The sequence below is a fragment of the Homarus americanus genome, unplaced genomic scaffold (genome assembly GCF_018991925.1).
Source record: "Homarus americanus isolate GMGI-L3 unplaced genomic scaffold, GMGI_Hamer_2.0 scaffold52839, whole genome shotgun sequence".
NCBI classification, from domain to species: Eukaryota; Metazoa; Arthropoda; class Malacostraca; order Decapoda; family Nephropidae; genus Homarus; species Homarus americanus.
Window position 1 is genome coordinate 78614 of NW_024712437.1, and position 18307 is coordinate 96920.

At 42.7% G+C, this 18307-nt stretch overlaps 1 protein-coding gene across 1 annotated transcript in view; it reads right to left on the reverse strand.

Annotated features, from left to right (window-relative positions):
- Positions 1-4532: 4532 nt before the first annotated feature.
- The window catches only part of LOC121860398 (roundabout homolog 2-like), a gene marked incomplete at its 5' end in the record, with an annotated part of 81083 nt that continues 67308 nt past the window's right edge, over positions 4533-18307 (reverse strand). The window contains 7 exon segments of the mRNA XM_042357520.1: positions 4533-6938; positions 12975-13086; positions 14224-14698; positions 15533-15670; positions 16204-16361; positions 17442-17665; positions 17786-17868. Of these exon segments, the coding sequence (XP_042213454.1) occupies positions 14652-14698; positions 15533-15670; positions 16204-16361; positions 17442-17665; positions 17786-17868 (650 nt within the window).

Here is an 18307-nt window from a genome sequence, read left to right on the forward strand (position 1 = left end):
CATATAAGTTGTTAATCTACTCGACTTAACCATGATTTTAACCCTAAGATTAAGTTCAATGTTAACCTCGTCTGATGTAACACAGATTAACTGACTAGGAGCTGTTTACAAGTCTGCCCAGTGCTTGAGGGAGCAGCCGTAGTAGACCAATGACAATACTTCTTAGTTTTACATCAAGTGTATCTCTGTATTGCGATTGGTTAGTTCCAGAAGGTAGGAAGCCTGTGATTGATGAGGAATTTTATCTCTGAATTCTGATTGGTAAGGATTTATCGAGAACTTGACGAACCAATGCCTAAACCAATGTCAGGTGTTCAGTCTTTGGCGCCAAAACATTCAGCCAATAGCGAGCGTCTTCATCTAGTGGCGGCAAAACCTCCAGCCAATAGCGAGCGTCTTCATCTAGTGGCGGCAAAACCTCCAGCCAATAGCAAGAGCCTACAGCTAGTGACGCCAACCATTCATCCAATAGCGTCCATCTTCAGTTTTTGGCGCCATAAGTCTGACATCCTCAAACAACTTACAAAAAAAACTTCATATTTATCCATAAAATTGACCAAGTTTTTAATATACATAAAGTAATATTTATTTGTCTTTGGTTTACAGGTTTGGCGGATGTGGTAGTTTGTGTATTAAGTGTTACTCCATGTTTGTTTCTACGTGACCAGCTGTCTCTCCACAACCAGCTGTCCCTCCATGATCAGCTGTTCCTCCATCACCAGCTGCCCCTCCACCACCAGCTGTCCCTCCATGATCAGCTGTTCCTCCATCACCAGCTGCCCCTCCAAAACTCCTTCTCCACAACCAGCTGTCCCTCCAGCTGTTCCTCCATCACCAGCTGCCCCTCCAACACTCCTCCTCCACCACCATCACCAGCTCCACCACCAGCTGTCCCTCCAACACTCAGCTGTCCCTCCCACCACCAGCTGCCCCTCCAACACTCCTCCTCCACCACCAGCTGTACCACCACGTAATACGCCCCCAACAGAACTCTCGATATGTGACCTTGATATGTAGAGTTTCTTGATGAATATGTAAGTATTGACAATATATATAACAGATGAAAGTAAATATATAATATGTAACAAGTGAACGTAAGAGATAACTATGTAGTCTTTGGTATATAAACTGTTTCCTATTAACTGAGGCAGCAACCTAAGTCGTATTTAATAAGAGAACTATTTTCCCTATGTAATGAAGAAGGCAACTTAGTCAACACGCACACGTCAGACAGTCAGCCTCAGTATACACAAAATGGAAGTCTATAGCAGCTCTTTTATGTCGAATATGGCAAATATATTTATGTTATCTTAATATATATATACGGCTTATATATATACTGACCCTATTATAGTTGCTCGTTTGAGTATAATCTTCAGGTATGCTACTCATGGTTGCTGATTGGTCAAGACTTTGGAGTTATTGACCAATGGGCATTCATAGAGTTATATACAGAATTTAATATTAATTATTGTCTATTGATTCGGGTCAGAGGAAAATTTGTTTTATTTTTTTCGCATTACAAAAAAAAAAAAATTCCTTCTCGGCATGCAAACATTTTTTGTGCTTTTAAAGAGTAGTTGATGACGTCACCAACACTACCGTCCCAGAGCCATCATGCTGAGCGAGATGACGTCACAAGTTATGACGTCAGAGACTGTTTGTAAACAATGAGAGTATAAGAGGGTGGAGGAATAGATGTCTCCAAGTGGTTATAATTATGGAGAGAGAGAGAGAGAGAGAGAGAGAGAGAGAGAGAGAGAGAGAGAGAGAGAGAGAGAGAGAGAGAGAGAGAGAGAGAGAGAGGTGGAGGTGGGCGTGACCAACTACCTGTGCGACTCTGGACAGAAGACTTCATCACCATCTAACAAATGAATGACCTTGACCACAACAACACACTCTAACGCCATATCCTTTGGCTGCCAACACACTCACCCCTCCCACTCACACACACTCACCCCTCCCACTCACACACACTCACCCTCCCACTCACACACACTCACCTCTCCACACACTCACTCTCACACACACCCCTTCACACTCACTTTCTCACATACCTCTACCCTTCCTCACACGCTCACTTAAGGGGTGGGCAATAAAGTGTTAAGGAACGGCAGTCGACATGGGCGCTAATAGTATATAGTTGGGTCAGGAAATCCGTCTTTATTGGTCACTACAACTATGTCTATTTACACTTTTATTTTCACAATGATAGCTGAAGAAAATGGGAAGCTAGGGGACGAAGGTAAAGAAAACGGAGGGAGGGTGAGGGAAAAGTTATAGAAAACGGAGGGAGGGTGAGGGAAAAGTTATAGAAAACGGAGGGAGGGTGAGGGAAAAGTTATAGAAAACGGAGGGAGGGTGAGGGAAAAGTTATAGAAAACGGAGGGAGGGTGAGGGAAAAGTTATAGAAAACGGAGGGAGGGTGAGGGAAAAGTTATAGAAAACGGAGGGAGGGGTGAGGGAAAAGTTATAGAAAACGGAGGGAGGGTGAGGGGAAAGAGAGAAACGGAGGGAGGGTGAGGGAAAAGTTATAGAAAACGGAGGGAGGGTGAGGGAAAAGTTATAGAAAACGGAGGGAGGGTGAGGGAAAAGTTATAGAAAACGGAGGGAGGGTGAGGGAAATGTTATAGAAAACGGAGGGAGGGTGAGGGAAAAGTTATAGAAAACGGAGGGAGGGTAGACAAAAACATCTTGTAATCCTCTTAAGGCGAATGATGAGAATTTAACTGAAACTAAATATGAAACACAAAATGAAACTTGAAACGTAGGAAATAATTGAATAAAAAAATGAATGAAAAGGAAACAAACTAAAGTGAGGAAAGTGAAATTATGTGAAACTTAAAAAAAGTAAATAGATGAAACTAAAACTAAATAATACTGAAACAACACGAAAATATACTTGACGAAATTGAAAGAAACGAAGCAAATAACGAAAGTGAAACACGAAGAAAGTGAAACAGGACCTAAACGAAACAAACTTCTAGTGACGGCCATAAGTCACATTATCAGTACTCGACCATTTTAACAACAGAAAATCTTGGCAATGTTATTTATCTCTAAGTTATTTACAATTGGGTACATCTATCATTACATATTTACAAAGACATACAAAAGAGAAGACATTTACAGCTATCAGACTCATTTACAACTCACTATGGCTGTTTATTATCGCTATATGTCTCTTTCACTACCAACTATTGTCGTCTTGTTAATAAATTTCCAACTATCGAGGGAAAAAAATTGGTGTTTTTGGCGGTGATTGGCTACGGGTCTGATTTTTACTTGGCGGTGATTGGCTACGGGTCTGATTTACTTGGCGGTGATTGGCTACGGGTCTGATTTACTTGGCGGTGATTGGCTGTCTTGGGTGTATCAAGAAGCCGTCTCATTGGTGGATGGGAAGGAAAAATAATAGTAATGTTGACAGTGATTGGCTACGGATCTGATTTACTTGGCGGTGATTGGCTACGGGTCTGATTTACTTGGCGGTGATTGGCTGTCTTGGGTGTATCAAGAAGCCGTCTCATTGGTGGATGGGAAGGAAAAATAATAGTAATGTTGACAGTGATTGGCTACGGATCTGATTTTTACTTGGCGGTGATTGGCTGTTTTGGGAGCCTCCTCTCATTGGTGGAATAAAATGAAAAACAAAACCTTATTTTTTTCTACTCGACTTGTAAACTCGTACGTGATTGGCCAATTTTGACTACGGTATCTTAATGGTGATTGGCTGTTAAGATATTAATATTTATGGGCGGAAATAACATTATTTTCATTTATTATTTGTAAACAAACTTTTGTCTTTTAAATGTCACGAAGGTAAAAATTAATTAATAAAAAGTTAACAGACAACCTTAACACATATCAACATCTGGGGAAGGAAATAAACATCACAACATTTCAACATTTTTCAACATTTGTATCAGACGCGACGATTAATGTTAAGATAGTTAAGTTAAGGTAAATCAACACACCTGGTTATGTTACATCCAGGTGAGATGCCTAATTAGAATAAACATTACGTAAATTATATCACACACACACACACACACACACACCTGTTGAAATCTGCGAGAAGGAAAAAAAATCTGGATTATATTAAGATTTTTCGATACAGATTCTCAAAGATCTTTTTTTTATATATATATAATTTTCGTCTCATCTTGCTGGAGGCGTCAGAACACAGTTTAATTGGCGTCGATAATGCCTTGGGATTTTACCATGACTAAACTGTTTTCTTTCTCATCATAGTTAAGAATGGGGAGGAAAAATCTCTCATCTTCTGAACTTTTGAGAAATCTGAACTTTTGAGAAATCTGAACTTTTGAGAAATCTGAACTTTTGAGAAATCTGAACTTTTGAGAAATCTGAACCTACATCCCGTTTTCTTTAGATATTTGGTAATTGGTGGTACGGTTATAAACATAGAAAATAATGTTTACAAATCACAGTCAATCACACTTTGTAGTTTAGTGATTTATAGGATAGCAGGCCCGTAGTAAAGGAGAATAGGGGGAGGGTAAGGGGTGGTGGGGTGTAGGAAGGAGGGAGGGAAAAGGGAAGAGGGAGGGGGAAGGGGTGAGGTATTATATAGATCCGGGCAATAAGGGCATATATCACCATGGCCATCAACTCTCCTGTATCGTGCAAGAAGGGCATATACCATCCCCTTATTTCTTAAACCCAACACAAAATATGTTTTATATAATATTCTTTTAAAAAAAACAATAAATAAATAAACAAAACAATAAAATAATCAAGTTTCTTATTATTTGTCTTTTGTTTCAATATCTCCGCACGGTAGAGACATCTGAAGGAAGTCAAAATAAATAAAAATAAATAAAAAAAATCCCACATCTGGCAACTTTAATGTCCAATCTATGACGTCACTGATGAAAGTTGCCAAAAGTTTCCATTTTTTTTATTATTTTTATTTATTTTTTTCACTTCCCTTCTCCTGTGTCCGTCGATCATCGGATTATTATTATTATTATTAGTTTTTGGCATAGGATGAGACACACTAAGACTATTTTGATTAAGTGATATGCATGGGAGTTTCGCCTTTATGGACGATTGATAAATTTACCTTGAATAGTTCATATTTGTTATGTTATTGTTCATTGTCTGTTCATTTTGTGCTCTCTCTCTCTCTCTCTCTCTCTCTCTCTCTCTCTCTCTCTGTCTGTTTGTCTCTCTAATTCATTAAACATTTTTTTCTATTTATTATTATTATCGTCTATTTTCTTATCATTCTTCTTTATCTTTTTTTCTTCTTATTTTATCACTTTATTTCACTCTTTTAGCTAATTTGCATATTCCTTCTGTTTTTTTCCCTGAGCACTTTTACGTATGTTTTTTCCTTACACATACACAGTATTTTCCTGACCTATGCACATTTTTCCCTGATATACACACATTTTTCCCTAACCTATACACATTTTTTCCCTGGATAAATTTTAGGGATTTTTTGTAATAATTTGTGTTTTTTGTCCTGAATATTGTCTCTGTCTCTTTCTCTTGGCCAATTTCCTTCCATTTTCTTGAACACTTTCTTAAAAAAAAATTTCGTCTCACTTTCCTTTCAAACACTTTCTTTTAATTTTTCCTTAGCACACTTTTCTTCACTTTTCCTGAGCACTTTTCAGTCTACCTTTTATCATTTTGGACCACTTGACGTCATCCTGAACCATTTGACGTCATTCTGGACCACTTGACGTCATCCTGAACCATTTGACGTCATTCTGAACCACTTGACGTCATCCTGGACCACTTGACGTCATCCTGAACCATTGACATCATTCTGAACCACTTGACATCATTCTGAACCGCTTGACGTCATTCTGAACCACTTGACGTCATTCTGAACCACTTGACGTCATTCTGAACCACTTGACGTCATTCTGAACCACTTGACGTCATCCTGAACCACTTGACGTCATTCTGAACCACTTGACGTCATCCTGATCACTACTACTAAACACTTAACAGGAACGACAAGTATATATAAGTGTTTTGCATACAAGGTTAAGGCTGAATAAACACTACTTAAATAATATAAGTAATTAACAAACAGCAATTTTCTTCTCTTTTCTCTAATGCAGCAAAAATAAACAAACGATAATTGTGAACAGCAGCAAACAAATAAATGCTGCAATTGTAGGCATTTTCTCTGTACAGCATTCAGTAAATGTCCAATGCTGTAAAATACTAGGTCTCCGTATTTATTTCATTTGAATTAATATACATATACATATACATACGCCAATGCTGTATACCTGACAGCATATAGTGTATAGAATGTTGCATATGAACGCCGTATGTATGTATAGTGCCCGATATGTATATTTTTTAATGTATTTCTATTGCCTCTTTATGTATACCACCGTATATGTATGATTCTTCTCCACCCAGGGCTGTATATTATGTATGTTCATGTATGATCGCTGTTGTCACTCATGTGTTCCACCTATGTATGATTTTTCGCCACCCAAAAGTTTCTAGTATGTCTATTGATGTATAATTTTCTAAACATTCCTACCACCATTTTTTCTATGTATATTTATACATATATACACAAATGTCCTCCTCTATGTATACCTCTAAGTACACATTCATTATATGTATTGAAGCACGTTAGTATATGTACATTTATATTATTTTATAACGATTATGTATATTTATGTATAAATATATGTATTCCTGATAGACATTGTATATATACTTGTTGTGGTGGCCAATTGGCGTCAGGGCGTGGGAGGCGTGGTGGAGGCCTCAGGGCGTGGGAGGCGTGGTTGAGGCCTCAGGGCGTGGTTGAGGCCTCAGGGCGTGGTTGAGGCCTCAGGGCGTGGTGGAGGCCTTGGTGGTGGGCGTGGTGGAGGCCCTGGTGGGCGTGAGAGGCGCTGGCAGGAAAGTTGGGCGTTTGTAGGGCGGCGCCTCTGTTGGAGAGATGAAGAGTCAACAAAGGAGTGATGTTAACCTAACCTAACCTAACCTAACCTAACCTAACCTAACCTAAAAATTATAGGAAGTTATTGAATGTGTTAAAATAGTACAGGTAATGTCAGGTAATGTCAGGTAATGTCAGGTAATTAAGACTAGGAGAGAGCCAGGATGTGTTCCCAGGTGACAGGTAAAGACCCACAGGTTGTGACCAGGTATAGGGGGGTGGTAGATGGTGGTAGGTAGTTAATGTAGGGATGGTTAGAGAATTGTGGTAGATTGTTAACCACCACTACTACCACCACCACCACTACCACCACCACCACCAACCAAGCAATTCCACCGTTCAATCACCTCCGGAAACTTAACCGTAACTCATTTCCTAATTCTCTTGTGAGGGACCGAGAGAGAGAGAGAGAGAGAGAGAGAGAGAGAGAGAGAGAGAGAGAGTGTTTGCTCACAGTAATTAGTGTTTTGTTTCAATTAGGTCTTTGAGACAAGGGGAGACAGTTGGTCTTTGGAGAGGGAAATAGGGGAAGTGAGGGGTGAGGGGAAGTGAGGGGTGAGGGGAGGTGAGGGGTGAGGGGAGATGAGTAGCTCTGTATGTCTAAATCCGCCAATCACAGCTTAAGGTTATAGACCCACCAATCACAAAGTCTCGATAAGATCACATGACCAGCTCGACCAATCAGAGTGTCTTCTTATCTCGCTAAAAGAGACGCCATTGGTCGGACAAGTCCATTACGCGCTGAAAAGCAAATCCAATGGCAGCTTATTATGTCTCTTTATCAACTAGCTATTGAAGGTCCCGGAGAGAGAGATAACGAGATAAAAACTTTTTGAGAAGAGACGGAGAGATACTGAAGTGCCGGCGAGAGATAGTACAGTATATATGATTTTTTTTAGAAGAGGTTGTGAAGACTATCAGAGGATGCAAGACCATCTGGCGCCCGTTCCAACAATTAAGATAACGTCATCACCACACATCCGTCCGAATTCTTGACCTGGTTTGGGCTTAGGCTTCATTAATCACCTTTGGCTTATATACAAACATTTCAAACTGACTTTCAAACACATTAAAACACATAAAACATACAAAGTAATTTATATATATTAAAAAAAAAACACCACCAAAGACAAAAATATAGCGTTAACTTAAAATAAATATGTGTAAGTGACAACGACGCTAAGGTTACGCACACGAAAACATCCACATCTTAAATTGGCTTCGGCTTAGGTTACACTTGTCAGATCTCCCGTAGAAACGAACAATTTAAACCGACTTTCAAACACATAAAACGAAAAATAAAATAAAACAATAATAATTTAAATGTGTAATAAAACAGACAAAAATAAATAAAACATGAACTTATGAATAAATGTTGTGATGTCGACTACCAGGTTACGGGGTCCCAACACGTCCATATCAATTCCCCAATTTCTGGTAGGCCTATTTCGTCTTATTACGGCCTAAATTGGGAGATTGGGAAGATTGGAAGAATCTCTATAAGGATATGGTGACACCTAAGACGGTATGGTGACGCCTTAAACTTCCCAAAAGTGTTTAAAGATGAAGTTGAAGTTTGTGATGTATTGTGCTTAACGTGAGTCGTTTCCCGCTTAAATTATTATTATATTTTTGGCGGGAAATGGTAGCCTACAGTAGATGTTCATTTTGGCGGGAAATCAGGAAATACTACAAGAACACACACAGGTATACACACACGCACACAGGTACAGGTACACACACACACACACACACACACAAGTACACACACACACACACACACAGGCAGGTACACACACACGCAGGTACACACACACACACACCCAGGTACACACACACACAGGTACATGTTAACATCATTAGAACCCAGAGATGATATATTTACACAAGTGACAGTAGTTGGGATAACTCTCTCTCTCTCTCTCTCGCAATCATCTCTCTGAGGTGCTGACGTCATGGTGAGAGTGACGTAAAGGAGAGTGAAGGAAGATGAGAGGGAGGGAGAGGGAGGGAGAGGGACACACACTCACCCGGCGGACAGAAGTGAGAAGCAGATGTCTGGAATGGCTACGGTGGCTGTACTAACTGCCGACGGCTTATGGCTGTACAGTTGTTCCACGTCTTGTTCATTGTTCCACGCCTTGTTCATTGTTCCACGCCTTGTTCAATGTTCCACGCCTTGTTCATTGTTCCACGCCTTGTTCATTGTTCCACGCCTTGTTCATTGTTCCACGCCTTTGTTCATTGTTCCACGCCTTGTTCATTGTTCCACGCCTTGTTCATTGTTCCACGCCTTGTTCATTGTTCCACGCCTTGTTCATTGTTCCACGCCTTTGTTCATTGTTCCACGCCTTTGTTCATTGTTCCACGCCTTTGTTCATTGTTCCACGCCTTTGTTCATTGTTCCACGCTCTGTTCATTGTTCACACGCCTCCTCCTCTCTCCCTCACTCTCCCTTACCCTCCAGCCCTGACCGCCCTCCTCTCTCCCCTCCTCTCCTTCACCCTCCCTGACCCTGACCCTCACCTCCCCTCTCCCTCACTCTCCTTCACCCTCCTGACCCCTGACCCTGACCTCCCTCTCTCCCTCCTCCTTCACCCTCCCTGACCCCCACCCTCACCTCCCTCTCCCTCCTCTCCTTCACCCTCCTGACCCTCACCTCACCCTCCTCTCCCTCCTCTCCTTCACCCTCCTGACCCTCACCCCTGACCTCCCTCTCCTCACCCTCCCCTGACCCTGACCCTCCTTCACCTCCCTCTCTCCCTCTCTCCTGACCCTCCCTGACCCTCACCCTCCTTCACCCTCCCTGTTATCGGCGTCTCTCTCAACTTAGAAGAAGTTTTAATGTACGGAACCAGCTGGGTATTGACAGCCAGGAGGAGAGGAGGAGAAAATGGGATGTTTATAGGAAGTGAGGAGACTCATGAATGGCTTATAACGCACGCACGCACGCACGCACAAACACACACGCACACACGCAAACACACGCACGCAAAACACACACACACACACACACACACACACACACACACACACACACACGACTAATTAAAAAACTACAACGTTTCATTTCTTGCAAAAATGTTTACAAATTACTCACATAAATCCATTCTGAACAACACCGGCGGACCTCCCAAGGGTCGACGGCTTCCTACAGCGTATCGTTCAGGATCATTAATCTTCGTTAAGGGAGGCTGGAAACACCCGTTTAAAAATGCCGTCCACGATGTCTGAACGCGTACAAAACATTGTGAGAAATAGCGATAAATAATGAATAAAATGTCTAGAAAATGTAGCCTGGGCGTGAATTTTTTCAAATTTTTCGAAACAAAAGTAAAAAAAAGCGTGTGAATTTTGTTGGAAAATCTGACAAAAAAAAAACCAGAGAGGAATTAAGTTCTTCTTAACACTGTCAAGGCGTCTATGGAAAGGACAGTTTATCCACTCTATGATTTGCGCGGAAATTATATATATATATATATATATATATATATATATATATATATATATATATATATATATATATATATATATATATATATATATATATATATATATATATATATATATATACAGTATATAAAAAGTTACATGAAATTCGTTAAAAGTCTAAAAGTTGTGTAAATAAAAGTGTATAAAAATCGTGGGGTGAAATATGGCCAAGTTAATAGTTAGTTTTTTGTGTGAGTAATTATTATTGGTTTTTATTTATAGTTTTCTTCTCTCTCTCTCTCTCTCTCTTCTCTCTCTTTCTCCTCTCTCTCTCTCTCTCTCTCTCTGGTCCCCTACTCTCTTTCTCCTCTCTCTCTCTCTCTCTCTCTCTCTCTCTCTCTCTCTCTCCCCTACTCTCTTACTCTCTCTTTCTCCTCTCCCTCTCTACTTCCCCTATTCTCTCTCCTCTTTCTCCTCCCCAAATCTCTCTCCTCTCTCCCAACCCATCTTCCCCCATTTATCCCCCCACACCCCTCAAACACACACCCCCCAAACACACACAAACACATCCCCCAAACACACACACTCCTCCCCCAACACACAAAACACCCTCCCCAAACACACACACACACACACACACACACACACATACACATCCCCATAATGGCGACATCACAGAGAACAGACTTTGACTCCTGGTTGAGAGAGAGAGAACGCCCTCTACCGGCCACCGTTCCTATTCACAACTCCGATACGTTCTTTGAAGGACTGAAAGAACAGGGCTGAGGTCTGGATACGCCAGGGTTGAACAACCTGAAGATAGGAACAGGTCTATGGATCAGTGGGGCATAGTGAGGCATCATAGTGGCATAGTGAGGCATCATAGTGATAGTGAGGCATCATAGTGGCATAGTGAGGCTTCATAGTGGCATAGTGAGGCTTCATAGTGACATAGTGAGGCATCATAGTGGCATAGTGAGGCATCATAGTGGCATAGTGAGGCATGATAGTGACATAGTGAGGCATCATGGTCACATAGTGAGGCATTATAGAAGCATATATGAACTTCTTTGGCTGGGATTGAGAATATTTTGTTGTGTTGGGGATGGTGGAATAGGAGGAAGAGGAAGAGGAGGTAGGAGGTAGGAAGGGAAGAGGTGGAAGAGGAGGAGAAGAAGGAATGTATTGAAATATAAGTTACTATTTTTCTCTGTCTTTGTCTGTCTGTCTGTCTGTTTCTCTGTCTGTCTGTCTGTTTCTCTGTCTGTCTGTCTGTCTCTCTTACTGTCTTCCTCTTTCTCTCAGACACAGAATAACATTACTAACACACTCACAGACGTACACAGACAGACGTACACAGACAGACATACTGAACAGATGTACACAGACAGACGAGACTAACAACACACACACACACACACACACACCAACACACACACACACACACACACACCAACACACACACACACACACACACACACCAACACACCCCACACACACCCACACACACACACACACACACACACACACACACACACACACACACACACACCCACACACACACCACCCACACACACACACACACACAACACACCCACACACACACACACACACCCACACACACACTATCACTGACTGGTACTGAGAGAAGAAGAAGAAGAAAAGACGATATACACTGATCCTCGCTGAACAAAAGTCACTGAAATATTGGGGGATAAATCACGACACAAGGCAATGGGTTAAACTACACCTCCTCGTTAATATTTCTCTGGTTTTCGTTCGTTTTTCCACGTTGTTTCGTCTTAATGATCTTAATTTTCATATTTTTTTTTCGTATTATTTAGATGTAATTTTTTTAGTTATTTATTTCTTATGTTTTTGTTCGTTTCGAGAAAATATATTTTTAGAGGTGATTTTTATTAGTTATTTTCAATTATTATCGTTCGTTTGTCATATTATATCGTATTCGTGTTGATAATATTGTTAATGGTATTTATGAAGACTGGCAATGAAGTGGAGGAACATCAAAGAGGTGTTGGAGAGGGAGAGGGGAGGGAGGAAGGGAAGAAGGGAGGAAGAAAGAGGAAGGAAAAGAAGGAGAAAGGGGGAGAGGGGGGAAGGAAATAATGAGGGAGGGAGGGAGGGAGTTAAGGGAGGATAATGGATTGGTGAAGAGAGAGAGAGGAGGAAAGGAAGAGGGAAAAGAGAGGCAAGGAAGTGGAGGAGAGGAAGAAAATGATGAAAGAGGAGGAAGAAGAGTGAATAAAGAGGGAAATAAAGGAGGTCTCTCAAAATTGTCCTTCAAAAGTGTCTCTTAAACAGGTGTATCTCTCAAAGTCTCACAACAGGTGTCTCAAAAAAGTCTTACAGGTCCACAACTCACAAAAAATATCTCATAAACAGGTGTGTCTCTCAATTATCTCTCTAACAGGTGTGTCTCTCAATTATCTCTCTAACAGGTGTGTCTCTCAATTATCTCTCTAACAGGTGTCTCTCAATTATCTCTCTAACAGGTGTGTCTCTCAATTATCTCTCTAACAGGGGTGTGTCTCCCATTATCTCTCTAACAGGTGTGTCTCTCAATGTCTCTCACCTTTACGTGGAGACTCGGGCGGCATATAATTACTGTCAGTGCTGTAGGTGGAGACTGGCCGACGCTTATGTCTGTGACGCCGCCCACCACGCCCACGACCGCCCGCCCCTGCCTGATGCGTGGGTGAGGAAGAAGCGTGGGTTAGTGGTACTCTGTGAGGGAGGGAGGTGAGGGAGGGTGAGGGGAGGGAGGGATGGGAGGGAGGGTGAGGAGGGAGGGGTGAGGGAGGGAGGGGGTGAGGATGGTCAATTGAGATTTTAATTAACAAGGTCAAATAAGAGAGAATCAAATGAAAGTCTATAAATCAAGAGAAAACGTTTGAACATTAATCAAATGAGCGTCCGGAGAGTTTGTTTATTATTATTTATTAGCTGAAATATACCGTAGTGTGTCAAATGAGAGTCTAGATAGCAGATAAATGATATAAGAATCAAATGAGTCTTTAAACATATGTAAAATTGTAATAATAATAATAATAACAACAACAACAATAATAATAATAATAATAACACACACATTAAGTCAAATGAGTTCCTGAATACATTATAGATCCCCATCCTCCCCTAAAAAAAATATAATATCAAATCAGAATCTAAAAGTGTATGTCAATAGCAAGTCAATAGCCGGCTGTCAAATGAGAGTGTGAAGGGTATTGGTAAACGGACTCCTGGCAGACGTCAAGCGAGAGTCTGAAAGGATATGTCATACAACAACTTAAAAAAGATTTGGCTGAGTAAAAGTGTGAATTGAATTGTCAGGCTGGAGAGAGAGAGAGAGAGAGAGAGAGAGAGAGTATTAATTTTAACAAGAACGACCATTGCTTCAGTTGTTAGTGTGTGTTTTAAGTAAATCTCTCCTTCTCTCTCTCCCTCTCACTCTCTCCCTCTCTTTACTCTCCCTAGATGGTCACATATCTTACCTCTCTCCCCTTCCCATTTTCTCTCCCCATCCCTAGATAGTCATATACCTCTTCTCTCCCCTCTCCCTCTCTCTCTTTCTTTATCTCTCCTCCACTTTCTCTGTCTTCTTACCCTAGATAGTTTCTCTTCCCTCCGCCTCTTACCACCCCCCCTCTCCCTCCCTCCTCTCTTGATTGTCATTTACTTTGTCTCCCTCCCATCCTGCTCCCCTCCCATCCTGCTCCCTCCCCATCCTGCTCCCTCCCATCCTGCTCCCCTCCCCATCCTGCTTCCTCCCCTTCCCCCCTCTCCCCCCTCTCCTCCTGCCCCTCCTCCAGGAAGATACTCACCCCACCAGGCTCCTCGAGGCTGGCACGGACCTCCTCAGCGAACTCCGTCTCAGCGTACAAGGACGACTCAGCCTCAGAGCAGGAGCAGGAGCACCCAGAACACTCCTCCTCCACCTCCTCCTCCAGGCAGTCACTCTCGGCCTCCTCTAGGGGCGCCACACCCACCTCCAGGGGCGGCAGTGACCCTCCTGGAGCCAAGGTTCCCGCCAGAGGGCCATTAGGGAGATGGCTGGAGGTGTGGCTGGAGTGGGAATGGGCGGAGTGGGTGGAGTGGGTGGTGGTGTGGGTGTGAGGATGGGTATGGGCGTGGGTGGTGGTGTGGGCGGTCTGATGGGCGGTGGACGGTGGTGCAGGTGGGGGAGCGGGGCTTCGAAGGTGGGTGGGGGTTGCTGGATGACTCCCCCTCGTTCTGGTGACCATCTCTCCCCCTACTGAGGCTGGCAGCTTCCCCAACCTGGCTTCATACTGTCCTCATCTGTGAGGAGGTGAGGTGAGAATACACACACACATACACACACACACACACACACACACACACACACACACACCCCCAAAGATCATTTACCTGTGATCTAATTTACATAGTGAGTCTCCCGGGCGGTGATCGTCTCTATGGCGGGAGACTTGTAATGGTAAAAGTTATGATGAAGAGAATTATCTGAGGCAGTTAAGATAAACCAGCTTAAAACTGTTGATGGTTTAAGTTATCGTACGCAAGGGGTTTAACTATTGGTCTTAAGGGGTTAAACCATAGATAATTTAAACTATCATCTTAATAGGTTTAGTTAGTGTGTGTGTGTGTGTGTTCATTACATACCTACATACATACATATATACATACATACATACATACATACATACATACATACGATAGAATGGCTAATAACTATTATCCTGTATAGTTCTAAATTTACACACACATGTATACACTGGTAGACAGACATATACATACATACAGACACGTACATGTAAAAATACACACCGACCAGCCATATATCTCTCATCAATCTATTGACCAATGAAATACCTCTCCTCTATTCACCAACCAATCACGTACCTTCGTCTCCAACCACCATCCAATCAGCAACTTCTTTTCAACCATCCAATCAGCAACGCCCTGTACAGCCACCATCCAATGAGGAGCCTCTTCTACATTCACCCAATCAATCACGTACCTTTCTCTCCACCCATCAACCAATCATTATCTTTCTCTCTACACACTATCCAATCAGCAACCTCTCCACTACATATCAACCAATCACGTACCTTTATCACCTTCCTGTCGACCAATCAGGTGTGTGGCACTGACCTGTGAGTTGGTGGAGCTGCCTGAATGCCTCTATGTCCTCGCCCAGAGCCTTAAGTGCCTCATAGGTGAGAGAAGGTAGAGAACTCTGGACCCCTCTCTCTACCCCTCCTCTCTCTACGTCCGAGTTGACTGACACACCTGTAGGGGAGAGGTGAGGTAATGTGAGGTCACGTGATGTCATAATTATTTCTTCATATTCTCTCTCTCTCTCTCTCTCTCTCTCTCTCTTTCTCTCTCTCTCTCTCTCTCTCTCTCTCTTTTATATTTGCTCCTTCCTTCTCTTCCTTCCTTCCTTCCTCCCATCTCCTCTTCTTATCCCCTTTTCTTTAGTTCACACTCCTTCCCTCCCTTCCTATGTCCCCTTCTTTCCTCCCTTCCATCCATCCTCCCCTTCCTTCTCCCTTCCATTATCCTCTCTATCCTTCCCTCTCCCACACCGCCCCTCTTCTTCTTCCATCTTCCTCTCTCCTCCCTCCCATTCCCCCCTCTCCTTCCCTCTCCCACACCGCCCCTCTTCTTTCCTCTTCAAACAGTCTCTCCCTCCCTTCCATCTATCCTCTCTCTCTCTCTCTTCCAACCATCCTTTCCTTACCTCTCTCTCTCTCTCTCTCCCACACCATCCCCTATTCCCCTCTCTCTCCCTCTCTCCCCCCTCTCCCTCACACACTCACCTGAGGCCGCATCGGAGGTGGTGGAGGTAAAGGAAGAGGCCATGGAGGAGGGGAGGTAATATCCTGCAGGAGCATACTGGAGGGAAGCGGACTCATAAACAGCAGAGTTCCTACACAGGCGATGGTGAGGAGCCCCTGGTGACGGTAAGGACGGTCTACTGGACGACGGTGACGAAGGGAGAGTAAAAAAAGGGAGAGTTAGGGAGGGTTTGTTTAGGCCAGGGTAAGTATGACGTTTTGGAGGCCAGGGAGAGTATCTTTGTTTGGTGGACAGGGAAAGTATCTTTGTTTGGTGGTCAGGGAGAGTATCTTTGTTTGGAGGTCAGGGAGAGTATCTTTGTTTGGAGGTCAGGGAGAGTATCTTTGTTTGGAGGTCAGGGAGAGTATCTTTGTTTGGAGGTCAGGGAGAGTATCTTTGTTTGGAGGTCAGGGGATGAGTTAAAAAAAGGGAGAGCTAGGGAGGGTTTGTTTAGGCCAGGGAGATTAAGGGAGAATAAAGGGAGAAACTTAACAGCGAAACAACTACATATTTCTAAAGTTTGTAAATTAATCACAGACAAAAATATATCGATAATTTAAAGAAAAAAATAATAGTTAAGTAATTTGGGAGAAAATTATATAAGGGAAGGTGTTATAGGGGGTGGTGTTATAGGGGTGGTGTTATAGGGGGTGGTGTTATAGGGGGTGGTGTTATAGGGGGTGGTGTTATAGGGGGTGGTGTTATAGGGGGTGGTGTTATAGGAGGTGGTGTTATAGGTATGGGGATATAGGAATACAAATTAGTTTCTTAATATATAAAAGTCCCCCAAATTATATACCATACACTTGTATAATATAGGTATATATAATCAACCATTTAATGTAAACAAACAAATATTGACAAGAATATTACTCATTAATTTATTTCACAAACATTAATAAAAAAATAATTAATTTTTTTTCTTCGTCAATTTTAAGTTGTGGATAATGACATCAATTACTCAGGTGAGGTGGACAGGTGAGACAGACAGGTGTGGTGAGAGGCAGGTGAGATGAGAGACACAGGCAGGTGATGAGACAGACAGACAGGTAAGGTGAGAGACACAGACGGGTGAGGTGACAGACAGACAGGTAAGGTGAGAGACACAGACGGGTGAGGTGACAGACAGACAGGTAAGGTGAGAGACACAGACAGGTGAGGTGACAGACAGACAGACAGACAGACAGGTGAGGTGAGGGGTTAATTAATATAGACGCACCTGGATGCCACACTGTCCGGGTAGGGCGGGAGAGGGGAGGCAGAGGCGTACACGTGGGCGGGGCAGATGGCGTGGGCGTGGTCCGGGCGCACGGGGTAACATGGGTGGCGTGCAGAGACCGTGGGCGTGTAGTGCGCCTCCGAGTAGGGCGATTCGCTCAGGGTCCGGGCGGAGGCGTGGGCGGCCGAGCAGTAGCAGGGCGTGTGTGTCCGTGAGTCCGGCAGCTGTGGGCGAGTGGGAGAGGGTGAGTGGGGTGGATAGATAGATAGATAGATAGATAGATAGAGGCAATTATCTATCATAACTATTCTTAAGACAAATACTCACATGACCTCCTCACTTACCCCAGGGGGAGGGAGGCAAGGCAGGGGGGGTGCTGATAGGAGAGGCCGGCCCCCCTTGAGGCGCCGCAGCGTGTTGGTACCGTCTGGAGGAAGAAAACGGAGTGTGGTTAATATTAAAGAAAACGGAGTGTGGTTAATATTAAAGAAAACGGAGTGTGGTTAATATCAAAGAAAACGGAGTGTGGTTAATATTAGAGAAAACGGAGTGTGGTTAATATTAAAGAAAACGGAGTGTGGTTAATATTAGAGAAAACGGAGTGTGGTTAATATTAAAGAAAACGGAGTGTGGTTAATATTAGAGAAAACGGAGTTTGGTTAATATTAAAGAAAACGGAGTGTGGTTAATATTAAAAAGAAACAGGTGTGGTTAATATTAGAAAACGGAGTGTGGTTAATATTAGAAAACGGGTGTGAAGTTGTCGTAAAGAAAACGGAGTATGTGGTTAATATTTAAGAAAACGGAGTGTGGTTAATATTAAAGAAAACAGGTGTGAAAGTTTAATATTAGAAAACAGGTGTGGT